Source organism: Opisthocomus hoazin, chromosome 4 (assembly GCF_030867145.1).
Source record: "Opisthocomus hoazin isolate bOpiHoa1 chromosome 4, bOpiHoa1.hap1, whole genome shotgun sequence".
Lineage (NCBI taxonomy): Eukaryota > Metazoa > Chordata > Aves > Opisthocomiformes > Opisthocomidae > Opisthocomus > Opisthocomus hoazin.
In genome coordinates, this window is record NC_134417.1 from 38,199,167 (window position 1) to 38,216,987 (window position 17,821).

Genomic DNA, 17,821 nt, shown 5'->3' on the forward strand with positions numbered 1-17,821 from the left:
CATATGTGAACCCAGACTTAGTAAAATAAAATTGCTTTTTCCTTGCATGTGTTTGAAGAACATCTATGGTGTTAAGGCATAGGAAGAGGACACAGAAATGCAGGACAGTGGTTGTCTGCATTTCAGAATCATCTTGCCTCATGGTCTTCCTCGTTGTCAGTACTCCTGAATGTCAGTGAGGTTGTGTGGGTGTGCTGGTGGGGTGGGAGGTGCACGCTTTCTTAGACCCAGAGTTAGTATATTTGCTGAGCTGTTTGTGCTGGGTTTTGAAACAGCTGTTTCATGCCAGGCTGTAAGCAGTCATTAAAAACTCTGTACAGGAATGCTGCTCTGACATGAGGGCTGCCTGACTTGAAGGGAGCTTGCAAGTGCGGATGTAGTGACTGTGGCCTTCTGGAAACTCTTTTTGAAGAGTTTCCAGAAATGGAGTTCCTGGCAGGCACACTGAAAGATGCCAAAATTGGGATGGGAGTCCAGGCTGGGAGGATTTGGTGAAGTGTTGGAGGAGAGCTAAGGATATCAGCGAAGGTCCATCTGAGGGTTGCGAGGGAACAAAGCAGAGCAGGTTTGGAAGGGGGAGGTGAGGGACGGGCTGGGTTGTATTTCCTCTTGCTCGTGAGGGTTCAGGATTTTGCAGTCTTCAAAGTGGAGATTAAGTGTTACAATGGGAGCTAGCAACCTTAACCTGTTGTCTTTGGATAGTTGGGTTATGGGCGGGGTTGACTGGTGTTTTGAAGAGAAGCCACCCCCTTCAACCTCCCTCTGTAAAGTCGCAAGTCCAGGGAAATGCAGTATTTTAGGTTGGCTCTAAGAAGTGTGATAGTTAAGAGAGAAAAAGCTTCATATAGTGATGTTTTCCCACTGAATACTACGATACAGAGGCATATGTGCGGGCAGCTAGTAGCCAGCTTGCTGCTCTGTGCTCCCCTCCTGCTCACTGTCTTTCTCTGCCCACAGCAAAACGGGACAGCAGTTGCATGGTCCATTGGTTGGTCCTTAGCAAAAGCTGCACGTCTCTAGGCTGAGACAGTCATAGGACCCTTCTGCCACGTGCTTTTGTTGTTGTTATTGCTTGTTTACCATGTCTTCGTGCCCTTTCACCCCTGGATTATTGTTGTTGAAATAATGCTGATTTCTAGCAGAAATTTTCAGGGTGGAGAAACTCCACAGTTTGTCAGGCCTAATTACTGCCTCTAGGTATGAAAAACATGTGAAGTCTCAGTATTTTAGCGTATAGCTATTAGAAAAAGCAAGTATCTTTTGTGTGAAATATGGTAAAACAGGAACTGAGAAATGATGCACACGGATATTCCTGGGGTGGTGCTGGGAGTATGGAGACTTGTATCTCGCTGTCTGTATTACCAGATTATCTGGGCCACATTTAGCCTAACTGTGATCCAGGTAGAGAGAACTAGAGATGACTGGTTAATGGAACAGTGAACCTGCATGGCTGAGGGAGTTGGTGTTAAGTGAGTATTTTCTCTGAAGAATTTGGGGAATGGGGATTGGCAGACCTAGAGTCAGGTTCATTTATGAATCTGCTTCAGTATCTCTTGACTCTGAATGAAGGGAGATAGACCTTAGTTAGGATCTGACTGTGATCTGAACTGGAGAGGTTAAAGGCTGGAAATAATCACGTAATTTCTTTACCAGACCCAAGGAGGTATTATGATCCATGTTGGAAAATTCCCAGGTGGGGTCATGAGGTGAATGCTAAATTAAAAGTTTCAGCTCTGTCTTCTGTATTGTTGAGTAGTGCTTGCTTCCCCGTGGAAATCTTGTGACAGAAGTGATTCTAATGTGTGTAAGGTGCTCGTTGGGCCCCCTTGTCCAAACTGGGATTTGCACAGCCTCTTTGGGGCAGTCCTGCCCACCCAGGTAACACTAGTGATAGGAAGGGTTTGTGGGTGGCTTGGTGGTTGGGCGGTGGTGTAAATCCCCACTGATGATGCAGCTTTTGTAGCAGTGTGATTGGAAGTCACCCATTCTGCTTCTCAGCGAGGTACCAGCTGCTCAGATAAGTACTCATTGCTCCCATGTCAGTTAGAGAATTTGTAGAGAAAAGATCCTTCCTGCCCTGCAGACCCTCAAAAATAAAATAATAAAAAAATCTGATTCCCTAATTAAGATCTAATTTCCATTAAAAATTTACAGTTGGAGATTGTTGTACTTTGGATCGAGTCAAGACATTTGTGAAACAGCCTTGATTTGACCAAAAAGCTAATTGATGATGTTGGTAACTGAGTTCTGCTGGGTATTTTGCTGCACTTTGTGCTTCTATATGTATAGAAGCAAGTAATTCCCCATGGAGACTGTGTTCTGGGCCTTGAAGTATTTTATGGTTTTTATTTGTTGTTGAATTTCTGTAATAAGTGAAGCTGCCCCCAGCAAAGACTTAAGTATGTGTTTATTCATTTTTGCGTAACTGAGGATGTTCTGCAAAATTTTATTTTAACCTGAAAATAGGGTTGATTTCTTTGGTTCTACTTGAGATTTCCACATAGTTTGTAAACTAATAGCTCTGGAACTCCAGCTGGTTTATTTTTTTTTCTTCTGCGTGATAATGATGACTCCTTAAGTAAGAAAGAAAAATGCTGGTTTTTTAGTGGGATTGTTGGTTTCCAAATATCTTGCCTGTATTGTCAAGAAAAGTTACTCTCACAAATTGCTAAGTAGCCACTTCTCACTTTTTAGCAGTAATGTTGGATTTGCCCCCTGGCAACAGAGTGGGTTTTTTTCATTTTTTAATGAGATTTTAGAATGTTCTAAACACTAACTATTCAGATACGCAGAGGAAGAGCACTTTTAATGGCCTTCAAGCTAGGAGGAAATGTGCTAATTTAATGTTTTTCTTATAATCTCTGAAATCTACATGAATTTGAGAGAAAACGTGAAAAAATTTAAATAAGCTCGGTTTTGTTTGTTTGTTTTGTCTTTTTTTTTTTCAAGACGGGGCCTTTTAGAAAGCCTACGACACCAGGGCCTTGTTGCGGTAGAGTGTGAGTGTAGCTTCTTTGAAATTGCTCGAGTGACGGACCTCAATTATCTTTCTGTTTGAGTTTCAATGCTTTGCAGGATCAAAACTTGCAGGCATAAACAATACTGGAATGGCCACCTACTGTATCTGGAATTCTAGCTGGAACTGGGTGGAAGATGTGCAGCAAAGAGGAAGGGTACTTGCCTTATAATGTATGCACCGTTTATTTCCATAAAGGCTTTGAAAAACTTTGAGGGCAAATCGTCAGGAAGAGTGACACTTCGCTGTCAGTGCCCGTAACATAATTAGAGTATCTGCAATCAGCAGAGCATGTAGTTCATGTGACAGACTGTCCTGTGGGCAGATCCTCTGCTGCAGGAGCAAATGTGGGCTAATGGAATAACTCCAGGAACTGCCCACAGGTTCCTTCTGGAGATTTTCTTTGCAAGGACTGATTTCAGGTTTGTTTGGGTTTTTTTTTCTACTCATGATTCCACGACAGTTGTTCCTGTACGCAAAGCTGGGAAAGATGGGGCAGAGTATCTGAAGAAGGGTGCGAACTTGCATTCGGAAAGGCAGATCACAGAATCACAGAATGGTTGGGGTTGGAAGGGACCTCTGTCGGTCATCTAGTCCAACCCCCCTGCCGAAGCAGGGTCACCCAGAGCACGCTGCACAGGACCTTGTCCAGGCAGGTCTTGAATATCTCCAGAGAAGGAGACTCCACAACCTCCCTGGGCAGCCTGTGCCAGGGCTCTGTCACCCTCAGAGGGAAGAAGTTCTTCCTCATGTTCAGACAGAACTTCCTCTGCTTCAGTTTGTGCCCGTTGCCCCTTGTTCTGTCGCTGGGCACTACTGAAGAGAGGTTGGCCCCATCCTCCTGACACCCACCCTTCAGATATTTTTAAGCATTTATAAGGTCCCCAGATGAGCATCTCTCACAGTGGGACTGGTCTTCTAAGAGCTGGAGACTTTTGTAAATCTGCTCCAGAAGAAGAGTTGGTAGCGACTTTCAGATCTGCTAGGTGTTAGTAGTGGGAAGTGGGATTTGTTTTCAATTCAGTACTTCAGCAGTAACAAATGGGAGAGCTCTTAGTAGGAAGAGATTTGTGTTGGTCTTCCTGGTTAATTAGAGTATTAAATTCAATTGGAAATGTTCTTTCAATGGGAAATGTTTATGGATATCTGTGCTTTACAGCATATTTTTAGAAATTTGACTGCTAGCTTCATCAGGAAAAGATAAGCAGAAATCTAAATGGAATAGGAGTTTCAAATTAGCATTCCTGTGGTTGAAAAATGGTCATTATTTTACACCACCACAGAGGCAGCTTCCTCCTGTCAGCTCAGTGGGTTTCGTTCCCTTGCAGAATTTAAGGCTGCCATGCGTGGAGCGCTTTGCACATTTTGTGCAGTATTTATTTCTTTTTCTCCTAATACATTTATCAAGAATTTCAAAATTCAACGTTGTTGGGCTTGTCTTGTTTTGGGTTTTTTTAGGCAGAAAATATGGAAGTAATGTTAAGTGGTGGTGGAAGAAGCGGTGCTACAAAATTTGTTTTCAAATGTTTAGAAACCTCTAGGATGGTTTAAAGGACTTCTCTTTAATTAAAAGTGCCATACACTTAGTAAAAATCCATGCTAGTTGAGAAACTGATTTTTTTTTTTTCTTTTTTTTTTTTCCCCATTAAAGAAAAGCTGTGAGTTTTCTTGTATGGGGTAAATGTCACTCTGTTTATATCTTAGCTTTACTGCAAGTCAGGACTTGTACTATTCCTCTAGGTTGTCATAGAAACGCAGCTAACTGTCATCTCAACTCAGGTTGCTGATGGTTTTATTTGTAGGTTTTCAGGATTATTAAAATTTAACAAAAATTATTGATTTGCTTTTTATTAACACCAGCTTGTGTTTACTTTAGAAGTTCAGACAGCATGAAAGCTTTTCCTGATAGAAAAATACCTTTAAAATTATTAAACTCTGATACTCTTAATAAGAGATCACCAAATGCATTTAATATATGAGGTAGAGTCTGAAGCAGCAGAGAAATCTTGCATTTTTGCAAATCACCTTTTTCATTTTGTTTTGTTTACAGCAAGGTCCCCCCACCCCATTTCAATTCACCTTTTAGCTTGACTTTTACTTAACATAAGAGATACCTGTCAAGAAAGTGTGAAATGGGTACATCATCTTGCCTAATATTTGAAGTTTTCATTTTATTTACTTTTTTTGAAGCCTGACAGAATGCTTCGGTGCACTGACTTTTGAAAGTATATATTTTTTGTATAAGCATGTGCAGGAAAAATTACTTAGTTTTCACTCATAAATAAGACAGGCAAAACTTATTTACAGTAACTTCATCTAATGGTCCATGGATGAATGCTTTTATGCAAACTACTGAAGAGACTAGAATTAACTTTTCACGTTGGTTGCACATTTGATGTCCAAACTCCAGCAACATGTGGGATCTTATAAAAACTAGATGACTGGAGTTCAGTTTTTACTCTGATGAATTTATTCAATGCTTGCCCATGCATTTCAGTTGTAATCGTTGTCAGCAATGTATAAAATGCAGTAATGTATTAATTGCTGTAAAATGGACGCATACTTCCTTATGCCCCTCTTCCATCACATGTACGCTTTTTTCTTTGATTTTACCTCCTTCCCCTACCCTGTAGTCATTTATTAAGGATCTGTAGGCACAAGGAATTTGGCTGATTTATATACAGCCCTGTAATTTGACATTGTCATTCTGTCTAGTAACAACTTTGTTCAGTGTTAGATTTACTGAATAAAATTGTTTCTTGGTGGACATTTTGACACCTCACTTCAGACTGCTACGTCATGGACTGCTGACATCCCTATATTAATCTCATTTGTATTCTGTCCTAAAACTCTCAAATAACACTTTAAAAGGGCCTCTCGTTGCAGCGTATTTATATAAGCATGGGGCTAAATATTGAATGTTTCCGTAGGTCCATATGGCTTTTATGTGTTTTGTGTGAAGCGATGTACATATTACTGTGTGTGATGGTAGCATGTGTGGTATATGGCTGTAATATTTAACTTGGGGAAAGACTGGCTTTAGTACTCCAAAGGCAGTTTAAACAAAATGCGTTTTGCTAACATGTCTCTTTTCCAGATTTATTTTTCACATCATTAGCTACAAGGAAATATTGCCCAAATACAGTTCTTCTGCCATTGGCTGGCGCAGTGCATTTTTATTTTCTGTCCTAGGGATTGGAAAGCAGTGGTTGGTGGGGAGTAAACGCACTCCTTTACTGGAGCGCTGCACAGGGGTATCCTGGTTGCTTAGGAATGAAAAAATTATTTTATGCAGGCAGCACACTTAATGTTGATGTGTTCATGAGAACTAATAGTAGGCATAGGAGACTGTTATTGCAGGTGTACTGTTTTCCAGTGAGGACCAAGGGATACGTATAGGTTTGCGTGTGCCTATGCATGTAGAGTATTAACTGAGGCTTATTGAAGCTTCTGAAATCTCTCTGGCATTGTATTTCAGTAGACTCTCTGTTACAGATAGATAGATATCTGTAACCAGAGAGCTATTTTTCATCTTGGATTTTCTTTCTTAAGAGATAAACGTGTTGGGTGTTCTTTGATCGATGAGTTTGCTGCTGGTGTTTTTCAGCTGAGTCTGTCTTCACTCGGTGCCACTTGATGCATCATCTGTCTTGGCATCTAAGTAGTGACTGGGTGATAATACCTAACATACTTGAAAGAAAAAGAGAAGAAAGCTTCGGTATTTACCAGAAAAAGTTACTAACAGGCAGATGATATAGGTGATCCATAGGAACGTGCTGTGTCCAAATACTTTTCCCAGACAGTTTTGCAACAATACACTTATACTTTTTTTATTTTTAACATAAACCCATTGGTGCGTTTTATACAATTAACTTATTCGTAGTGGATTCTTTTTATTTTTGTTCACAGCATTTTGCCTCTACCCTTCCTACAGAGGTGCAGCATCTTGTAAAGGTCTTGAAGTTTCTTGTAACCTGCATGTTTCAGTTTAGAGTTAATTGTGGCTACACTTTATTTTGTCATCATGTGTTTTTCCATATCCATCCCTTTTATATTTTTCTTCTAAATTGAGAATGACTAACTTTATGTAACAAAATACACATGTACATGTTTTCCTGCTTTTTAGATATGAAGTGCCTCTTATAGCTGAATTCATATGCTGCTATACAGTCTTTGTTTGCACCCAGAACTTTGGAGTAAAAAGAGAAATCAATAACAAAAAAGCACAACCCAAGATCCCTGCAATGATAGAAATGTGAAAGTTTGGCTTCTGATTGTAATGGCTGTTGTTAAGAGATAGCAGTGATCCATCTTTGCTTGTTGCTGTGTGATAGTTTGGGGATATCTTTTAATTTGTTTTTATTTGGAATAAACTTCTAAATGTTTGTTTGTTTTTTGTTTTCCGCCCTTTTCCTTACACTCATAAAAATTTAGGAAGATGAGAGTGAAGAAGAGCCTAAGCTGAAGTATGAACGACTTTCTAATGGAGTGACTGAAATTCTCCAGAAGGATGCGGCCAGCTGCATGACAGTTCATGAAAAGGTATTATGTGACTTTGTGGCAGAGATGGAACTTCTGCTTGGTTTTTATATATTTAACTGTGCTTATAGTGCATCAGTATATTTCTGTATAGAAGTGCTTCAAAATGAGGTGCAGTGCAAGCCAACACTAATATAAACAAAATTCATGGTAAACCTGTGTTGAACAGTCCACATACCCTCAGTGAGAAAATGAGGTGATAATTCAAGGTGCCATGATTTGTTAGATGGGATGTTTGCGTAAGCTACTTGGAAAATGCTCGCTGAATTTTAGTTATGAACAGTGTTATGAACTAGAATTGGGATACAGTCCCAATTTTCTTTTACTCAGAAGGGAAATTGGCATATACCATGCTTATTTGAACAGCCTGAATCACTGAAGACAGACCTGATCATGCTAGGGGTCATCTTAGCGTATATTCAGGTATGGAAGACAGCTGACTTTGTTAGTACAGCGTAGAAGAAAGTAATTACGGTATTCCTTGTTTGTTTGTTTGTTTGAGGGGGTATCATACTAACACTTTCCTGTTCCTCTTCCCAGTATGTTAAAAACAAGGGAAGGGTATTCACATGCTCAAATGCTGGTAAGGTTTGAGACATACAAGAGAATGAAAGGGAGAAAGTGGTGAACAATGCAAAGCAAAGAAATTTGGCAGAGAGTCATTCTTTTGTTCTTGGAAGGAAGAAACTTCATATGTTTCTTTAGTGGTTGAAACAATTGCTTGTTTATTTTCTGAGTTTTCTCCTCTTTTATAAATACTGAAGAACATTTTAAAATACTGAGGAATGCGGAAGAGCATCTTAAAGCATGAGTTAATGATTTCTCAAGTAACTATTATTATGTAAAATATAATAGCTGTTTTCTGAATGTATAATTTTTCACAGCCAGTAATAGCTCCTTAACAGTTATTGTTGAGGGGATCTACCTCTATTATTTGGCTATATTTTTAGACTGACTTGCGCTGTGTTTCTTTTACTCAAAGGACTGTTGCCATGGCTCAAGAGGCTCTTAAGATGAAGCTTGTATTTTAACTGCGCGAATGAAAACAATAAGTCTTTTTAAAATGTTTTTGACAACTTAGAATTACACAGATATTGGGAAAATTGGCAAGCCTTTCCTCCTGGTCTGTGGCCTGTTCATGTTAGGTTTTTTCCTGAGCCTCAGGTAAATTATGAAAGCCAAGAGATGAACAAGATTTTTCTATAAGGATGCGCACAGATAGAGCTTTCACTATAGTGTCACAAAGAGTGACAATACAGGAAAGCTGTTTAAGTATCCCAGCACTTTTAGTTTTCCAGAAAACTAGATACACTATTTATAAGAAGGATCAATATTGTCAGAAGCAAGGTACTGGAGTCTTTTAGGAATAGGTCCCTTGCAACAGAGAGCTTTGAAATGAAGCTGGGTTATAGGTTTTGTGAGGGTGTTTTCTGTTTTGCTCTTTTTTTGTTTGTTTGTTTTTTAACCTGCAAGAGCAGGAGAAGCCCTGCAAAAGAGTCATTGTTAGCCAAATTATGCGGTACTGTGTAAAATATGCCTCTGATTAGAGCAGTTTTACTTTGCTGGGAATCCTGAAAATCTGGCTTCTGTGTTCAGACTAATTTCCCCCCAGAATTATTTTTTTTCTTTTCACTGCTAAAGCATCATATTTTCACCAGGCTTGCTGTCTGCACTGGATGACTAATCGTCATGGCACCTGGTGCATTCAAGCAGGCCTGTGCAGTGGAATAGTCATACCTAGTTATGTCTGCACACCTGATGTTTTATTAACCAGTATTGATTTTTTTACCCGGGGGACTTTTTTCTTCCTGAAAAAAGGCAACCTTGCAGGAGTGAAAGGCATTGCAGGGGATGAATTTCTAATGAACCCCTTCTTTCCCTTTTTTGACTCCTTTTAATGTAGCTTCATATTTTAAGTGCTTGAACTGAAATTTCATTTTAAGCAATTCCATTTTGATAAATCCGTTTAAACCTTGACTTTCTGTAAGGTTATTTTTTAAAGATTGTGCTGCCTGACTGACACGCTTAGCAGTGCCTGTAAATTTGAGCATTTCATTATAGGTTGCAATGAAGCATGCTCACATGCAGTGAAATACAGAGAATTGAGGAGCCTGGACTATTTGAGTAATGCTGAAAGGAGGGGGGGAATAAAAGAAACCTCTGTCATAAATCAAGTAGTACTGAAGTTCTTCCTTTTCTGTTTGGGTGTAGTTCACATGGTTCAATTAACAGCAGATCTCTCAGAATCAATTCCCTCCTTGTTTGTATCAAAAGAAGTTTGTGATAGCATGCATTTATGTGGAGAGTTCTTTATTTTGCTACTATTTTTTAGAATGAAACTCCTGAGATTTCCAAGGAAAAGTGTATTTGTTTGGAGAACGTTCAGTCTAGGAGTGTTACTATGTGAAGGAAAGCAAACCCAGTGGTTAGCTGTGTGCTTAAATGCACTGTCAGAGACTTTCCAGAATTGGGCAGTGTTTTACCAGTGGCTTACGCATGGCCTTTTGCTGGATTTGAATGTTTTGATTTTAGGTAATGATGAAGGAGAATTAAAAGTAAAGCCCAAAGGAAACCATTACAATTGAAACAAAGCTGTGGAAAGCATGTAGGAACTATTTCAGGTCTGTGTTGGTCCTTGCTTTCACGCTGCATTTTTAATTTGCTGCCACAGTCCATCAGGCAGTGTGTACGGGCTGCAGACACGCCATTAGTTGTCAGTGGATGAGGGTCTTCATGACTCATTCTGACAGCTAACTTGCACTATGACAGTAATATGGGCTTGAAGCACTGTTTTATTCTTTAGGTGCAGTTAAAATAAGCTTTGTCTAGAGAAGGCGGTGGTTTTTTTCCCCCCCGGTACCACTAATTGTTAATCTGCTAAACATCTTGGCGTTCAATTAACTGTAGCTGTATTTTTGGTTGCAGTGTCTTTGTGCTCATGTAATCAGTCTCTTTCTTTTACAGTTTTTGGCACTGGGAACGCATTATGGCAAAGTTTATTTACTTGATGTCCAGGGGAACATCACACAGAAGTTTGATGTTGTAAGTATGGCATTATGCATTTACTGGGATGTAAAAATGCTGCAATGTACAAAGCAACAAATAAGTTAATGTTCTTGTTACACCTGTAATTTTACTAATGCATTTCGTGAACTCCCTCCCCATAGCAGAAGCAGCAGTGTATGGTCCTTGCAAAAAGAAGTTACACTGAATGGTTTTGTGATGAGCACATCTTGGTTTACATATGATAAACTTTCTTTGTGAAGACAGAGAAGAGGAAATACATATTTATGATTGTAAAAGGCTATTATTAATTATGTACCCCAGAGGCTGGTGAGTACCATAAGCCAGGAGCCTGCTCATTAGGTGACTATTGTCAGTTGTTAGTGTGTGCACGATTATCATCTTATCTAGTTGCTACAATTAATTGAAAATTGATTGATTTCCTTGCTGGTTCAGTTTATCTACTGCAAATATATAACGCTAATATTTTATGTGAATGTTTTGAAGCTTAGAATCTTAAGGGATTGTATTGATTGAAGGAGAAGAAGCAGACATTTTCCTCATTGTGGTTCCTGATATTAGAGGATGAATGAAATGCTTAAATTTAAAACTCTGTTCTAGAGTATTGAAAGTCGCTTTAAATTTTGGTTATTTGTTGGAGTGTGTTTTGTTGTTTTGCTTTTCAATATCTCATTTTCAAATTCCTTGTCTTCCGTGGGAGGAAGAGAATTAGCAATTTTTTTTTTCTCCTGGCATTGTCACAAAATCTGGTGGCCAAGCATTGGCTTTTCATAGCAGTGTCAGCACTTGTCAGAGTATCCATCGTAAGATGTTGTATGTTCTAAAGCTGACACAGCTAGCTGCATGGGAAGGGTGAAAGGTTTTGTTTGTATTTTTGAAAAATCTAATTACGCAATTGTGCAAGAGGGGAGAAAGTCACAGGCAAAACCTAGACTCCTAGGCACAACCTTTGGAGAAAATTTTACATATAGCATTGGTCAGATTTACAACGACCTTACTGGGTATTAATGAAAGTCAAGCTAATTATGTTCCTCTATTTCTTTCGACTTTGTATGTCCATCAGCCCCACAGAGGAGATGACTGCATTTCAAAGAGCAATAGCTTTTGGCGTCTCTCTTACAGTTCTCATTACTTCACGTGTGTGCTACTTGCTAAAGATACGGTTTCTTTCTCTCCGAAGTAATCTGTTTGGAGCAGGCCAGATGAAAGTGCGCCTGCATTCTTCTCTTCCATCTCTGCAGTAAAAGACTGGCTCAAAGACACACTCAAATGGAGACTTGCTATTGAGTCAGGGGTTAAATGTCTTAGACTCGTATTCGTTCCACTCTGTGTCGGGTGCTTGGAAGAGTTCATTTGTAGAACCACAATTTTTTTTCCTAAGTGCATCACCAATGCCCAGTTCTCCCACACTCGTTCGAAAAGGTGAAATCCTCCTCTTTCTGTAATGACTTATGGCACTACCAAGGAACAAAGGGACCTGTTGTTCTACTAAAGACTATAAAACAAAATCCCTGCATCCTCTTTATACCTACCCACCCAAATCTGCTATTCTTTACTTTGCTTTTCCTTAATAAAAAGTCCTACCAGTGCCAGCTGGGAGGGTGGTTTCTGATGACAAAGTTAAGGCTGGGCTATATAAACGACTTTCTGCCCTACAGCGGTTACTTCGTTATCCCTTTTCCAAACTTGACCTGCTTCAGGATGAAGATTTTTGTGCCATGTCTTCTTATAGAGATGGCAATGATTTCGTTTTAACCTGCTGGTTGAGTACAAACTGCTTTTTGAGATGGAGAATAGGAAAAAGAAATGCTTCTTGCATTCTGTTCTTAGTGTTTCTGTCTCTTTTTGTAATGTACTTGTCTGCAGTGCAACAAATAAATTATATCATGGATCAGGTGGAAAGGGTGCTTTTTTTTTTCTTTTTTGTAGTTTGAAGATAAATGCTATTGGTCTAGGATCACTTGTCTTTAAAAGATAAGTTTTCCAAGGAACTACAAAGTGTTGTAGAACAGAATGGGCTGCCTACGTGAGAAACAAAGCAGTACTGTGATATCCTTGGCTACTTAAACAGAGCAGTTGTCTGAATGAATGTTGTCAGCTGTTGAACCCATAGACAGTTTATTCTGAACTGGCTGCTGTATGTCAGAATATTTTTTCTTCTAATCTGAACTTTTCAAGATCTTAGACTGCAGACTAGAGGCATCGCTATCAAGATGTTTAGTGGGGTCTTCCTTCTGTTCTTTCCTACCTGTTTACTGTCTCTTCCTGGGGGATTTGCATTAGAGCATTGTCATGTTGTAAATCCCAAATAAAACCTAACCCTTTCTTGATAAGAAAGTGAGTCACTTCATGAAGTCCCATAGATGCAAAGCGTTCCTCATAAATGCCCTGGGGCAAAGATTATTTCCCCTAGTGGTATTTTCTCTGGTTCTTTCTAGGGTCCGAATTGAGCAAATTCCTTCCAAGCAGCTTTTCCACTGGTGGAATGGAAGATATGGCTTTAGTTTGAAGTTATAAATAGGAGAAGTACCTGTTGTTACTAATTTCTGAAAATTAGTAATGTATAAAAATTGCTCTGAGTAAATAAAATAGTCAGTCATTAAAGAGCAAGCAATATTACCACTGAAATCTTTTAATTGTTTGCAGTAAACGGTGTACCTGGGAAGTGACTTTTCCATAGTTTTCTTTTTGAAAGAATCTTTTCAGCAGATGCTTCCTGTATTGTGAGATGGCAGAAATGAATAGTAAGGATAGCAACGTGAAGCCCTTTGTCTGGAAGAAGTCAGTTATGTAATGCAAGGAGATGTTCTGCTGTTTGAGTCTTTATCCGTATTTTTCAGGGTGTTTTTGTTTTGTTTTTTTTTTTTAGCCAAGATAGTGAGTAAAAAATTAATATCTGTACATCAAAGTCTGTTAAATGTGTAAATAGAAAAAATAATCATACACAGAAAACTTTAAAAGTCACTAGATCCAAAATGGTGTTAGTATGTGAAATAAAGGAGCACAGAGAGAGCATCTTTTGTTTTAACTTTTTTAAGAAATTATTTTAATGACAAGTTCATATTAAATATATGTAGAAAATGCCATTACTGCTACCATAGTCCTCTTGATTTCCGTTTTTCTTTCCAAATCTCAGGTAACCATGTTCAATAGTATAAATGGGCTTGGAAGTTGAAGAAATAAAAATTTTGATTTTATAATACATCACTTATTTTCCATATTGGCTCACATCTGGATTTGAGCCAAATTGTAAAACAGACATAGAGACTGATCTCGGAGGATTTGCAGCATAATGACTTTATCATGTCTCCAGTTTCTGTTAACTTTGAGAGAGAAAACTTGTGGGTATGTTTTGTAATCTGCAAAATGGCCAGTTTTTGAACGATGGCCCTCGTGTTGAAGACTGAATGCATATAGCATTTTAAATGCTAAAAACAGCTGTAAGAAACACTAAATGGTAAAGCCTGGCATTCTGAGAAATTCTGCTATTGTCACACTCTTTTTTTCGTTCAGTTGTTTGGAAAAACCTTTTAGGACTTCACTCTGTGATGTCCATAGGAGCAAAGCAATGTGGGTATCCTGAATTGCAAATACTGGCCCCAGTGCTGCAATGACTTAATCATGTGCTCTATTTTGACCTGTAAATATTCACAGAGGCTTCTGTGAAGCTAATGTAGACAACTAGAAAGTCTTTTTAGAAGCAAATCTTGCTGTCATCCTGCTCTTAAAATACCTGATGCTGGACCCTGTGCCAGGTGACACCTAGTCTTTTCAGGTTTGCAACTCCTCTTGTCAACAGCAGTGGAAATATATGCTTTGAGACTGGTGTGGGAGACGTTTGGTTTTGGGAGAATTAAGAGACAGGAATTTGGGGCTTTGGCCTTGGGTCGTACTGGTATCTCGGCAGCCATGCTTGTGCTCTTGCATGATCCCACTTTCCTCCTTGCCTGGTATGTTTTTAGCTCTTGCCAGCATGGCTGTCTTTGACAATGTCAGCCGCCTAAGATTAACTGATATGCATCCTCAAATAACGTATGTTTGACAAACTGGTGTTCTGTTGTATTAGGGTTCAGTGCATTGAGTGAGATGAAATGTGTCAAATGCACTGAAAATTATTACTAAAAGGCAACAAGAAGTGGGGAAAAAAAAGCCTGCTAATGCCACTGACAAAGGATGATGCAGGACTGATTCACAGCATGTTAATTCCAAATGCCTCTCCATCTTTCTTTTCTTCTTAGACTGTCTACAATTTATTAATATAATTATTGCCTCAACTGACATCTTGTGGATTAAGGACTTGTAGATATGGAGAAAGCCGTACAAACACGTTTAGTTAAGTAACAAATCAAAAGCCTTTCGAAGGGCAAGAAAACCTGCCCTCATTCTGGTCTTCTGATAAACATCAAGCAAAAATGGTAAGAAGTCTTGGCTGGTGCCAGTGGTATTCTGTGAGAAGGGGAAACGTCGCCCATTTTACAGATAGGGGGGATTTAGATGTTTAATGCATCGGAGGTGTTTCTGAGGTGATGCATGAGCCTAGAAAACAATGTAAATAGTGTTTTAAAGCTTCTGTTAGTGCAAAGAAATTGAAGTCCTTTTAGCATGCAACACTTGTGAGTTGTTCAAGACTGCTGGACTTTCAGAAAGAAAGAGAAGGGGCTAAGAATGTTTCTTAGCCTTTCTTTTTACCACTTCTTTCTTTCGTGGCCTCACCATTTTTTCTAATCATCTCACATTGTGTAGTACTGAACATTTCTTTATTTTGTTTGAATTGGAGTGGCAGAAATCCAAAATCACTAGGTCATCTCTGCTACCTTGAAAACTTAAAAGGGAGTTCCTTCCACAGTGGTATTTTTGCCCTTGGATCTATTAAAGTTACAGCACTCACCAGCCTCTGGAGCCAGTGTGTTGCTTGCTGGAAGGTCAGTGGCCTCTTGGTTTTGCTGATACCTCAGCAGGTTGCAAACAAAATGTCAGAGGTTTCTGTTGACTTGATGTGCTTTTGAAAGAGTTTAATTGGTAGCAAGAAAAGCAGATTTCCTGATGAAGAAGCAGCTGTTGTTAAGCACTAAATGCTGTTGCTGGAAATGATGCAGAGCCCACTGACTGCTGTGAGAGATAATGCAGCATCTTTCAACGGGGGAGGTAACTTTTAGTGTTTGATTGTATAATGAAGAAGTTACTTTGAATGTAACTTTACATGGGAGTTTAAGACTAAGATGATATAAATGTCACTTATTTTGACAGACTACTTAAAATTCCCTGTTTATTACTTTAACTACATCATTTTAGTTGTCACTGTTAGACTGTGAAAGAAGACTTAGGAAGTGAAATGAAGCAACAGAATTTGGAGTAAAGATCTGGGTAGCTGTATGTTAGTATTTGCAGGGTGTCACTGTACCTGTTAAATTTGAAGCTGAAATCCTGTGTTTTGTACAAAACCAAGTGGGCTGCTATAAATGTAGGCTCCAAAAACCAAAGCAAAAATTAAGTTTTTGATGGGAGCGAGTATCCATGCAGGGGACAGGTTTCCTTCCCCTCCAGGGGACCTGCCACCCAAATGGGTGGTACAGTCCTATGGCTTACATGATTTAAATTAACCCCTAGCTCTGCCCAGTGGAAAAACTGGAGCAAAGTGACATCCTTCAGGATTTTGCTCTTAAGACTTCAATGTCTACACCCAATTTAATAGCCGTTCTTCTGCCTCTGTCTCCCTGTCTTTTCGTTTTAACTGCAGATAATTTGGAAATCCAGAGGTTTTTACAGTAGTTGTGGGAGTAACTCAGATGACCTTTTAGTCTGGCTTTTTGGATGTTATGAATGCTTGGAAAGTATGTCTTATGATGTTTGTTCTGGTACTGTGCTTATTAGGTTGTTTGTAACCTGGAGTGTTTCCAGTGAGAACTGAGCTATTGAAGATTAGGACCCTTCCTTGGCAGGAATCATGGTGTACCTGGGTCTGCCTGTCCCTGGATGAGAAGTGAGGTAGCTTGCCTAGACCGGCAAAAGCTGTGGTGTCAGGGCTGTTATTCCACAGGTCTAGAAAAGTTTCTTGTCTGACATGACTGAAACCAAAAAACCTCTCATAGATATTTTGTCTGTCATCTTCATATTCACTGTATCTAACTTTACTTTGAAGGGATCATTGCTTAAGTTTTTACTTAACCAAAGAAATCAGATGGATGTGGAAGGTATTTTTTGCTACTAGAAATGTTGCTTGAAGTGTGGCTGAAATACAGGAGTTTTAAACAATTGGGAGTATCATGTATGATTAATTTTTGTAAGCTCAAAACTGAGGAAAGCATCACCACTTCATTCAAATACTCTTTCAAGCTTGTAGCTTGCAATAACTTCTTAGCTGAGTGCAGAGTAATGTAAAAAGTTTAGCTGGGAGTATGGGTTCAGCTGCAGAAGGACTTACACGGTCCAGCCATTTATTTCTTGAATACAATTACCTCATACAAGTCAAGTGCGTGCTTGTGACGTCACAAACAGCGACATGTATGCTGTAGATTAAATTAATTTCAGTTAAAGTATAAAGCTTATGTAACATAGTAGCTGTTCCTGGGACTGCAATTGTTTCTTCCTTCTCATTTGAACTTTTCACTAGCAGCTGTGTTGCACATGTACCCTCTTTTGAGAAGGATGACAGCCCCATCCTTAGACTCAATGATCTTTCTACAACTTCGTTACTGTCCAAAGGCACATGGTTTTTCCTCTATTTTTTGGCATAGAAGCATATGAAGAAGTTTTGGTTTTGTTCTCCAGCATCAATCACTTTTCCACAAAGAAGGTATCCTATTGTATGTCAGTTGTATTTCTTGACCAGATCTAAAGCTTTGAAGTTTCATGTAGCTTAGCAGCCCTCTTTAATGTCACTAATTTCAGTAAGAGTTTGTTAATGTCACCTCTTAAGGAGATGAAGGGCTGTGACTGAATACTCATTTGTCACAATTGTCTGATTGGAGCAAATAGTTCAGTTTCTTTTGACTTCGTAGGGTCCTATCAGATTCTTTGTGTTTTCTCAAAAACAGTTGAAATCTGGAAAATTCTAGGGGGAAATATATTTCATTATGGGAGAATGCTAAACGTAAGGACATTACTACTATAGTATTTAATGCAGCGTTGTTGGGCAATGAAAGGGCAAACTTTCCAATGTTGTTTTTTTTCATCAGACCTTGTAGGAGCTCTGAATCTATTTTTGTGGGAGATCAAGTAGAGGACCTTATTGTAATTCTGCAA

The 17,821-nt window shown here is 39.0% G+C and overlaps 1 protein-coding gene across 2 annotated transcripts in view; it reads left to right on the forward strand.

The window, feature by feature from the left end:
• Positions 1 to 17,821, forward strand: part of VPS41 (VPS41 subunit of HOPS complex) — a 115,431-nt gene that overhangs the window by 13,694 nt on the left and 83,916 nt on the right. Inside the window, exons 3-5 of one of the 2 annotated variants that reach the window (XM_075418604.1) lie at positions 6,926 to 6,970; positions 7,451 to 7,558; positions 10,520 to 10,597. In XM_075418604.1, coding sequence (XP_075274719.1) covers positions 6,926 to 6,970; positions 7,451 to 7,558; positions 10,520 to 10,597 — 231 coding nt within the window. The remainder of the gene's footprint in view (positions 1 to 6,925; positions 6,971 to 7,450; positions 7,559 to 10,519; positions 10,598 to 17,821) is intronic. The other variant, XM_075418606.1, reaches the window with a different exon arrangement.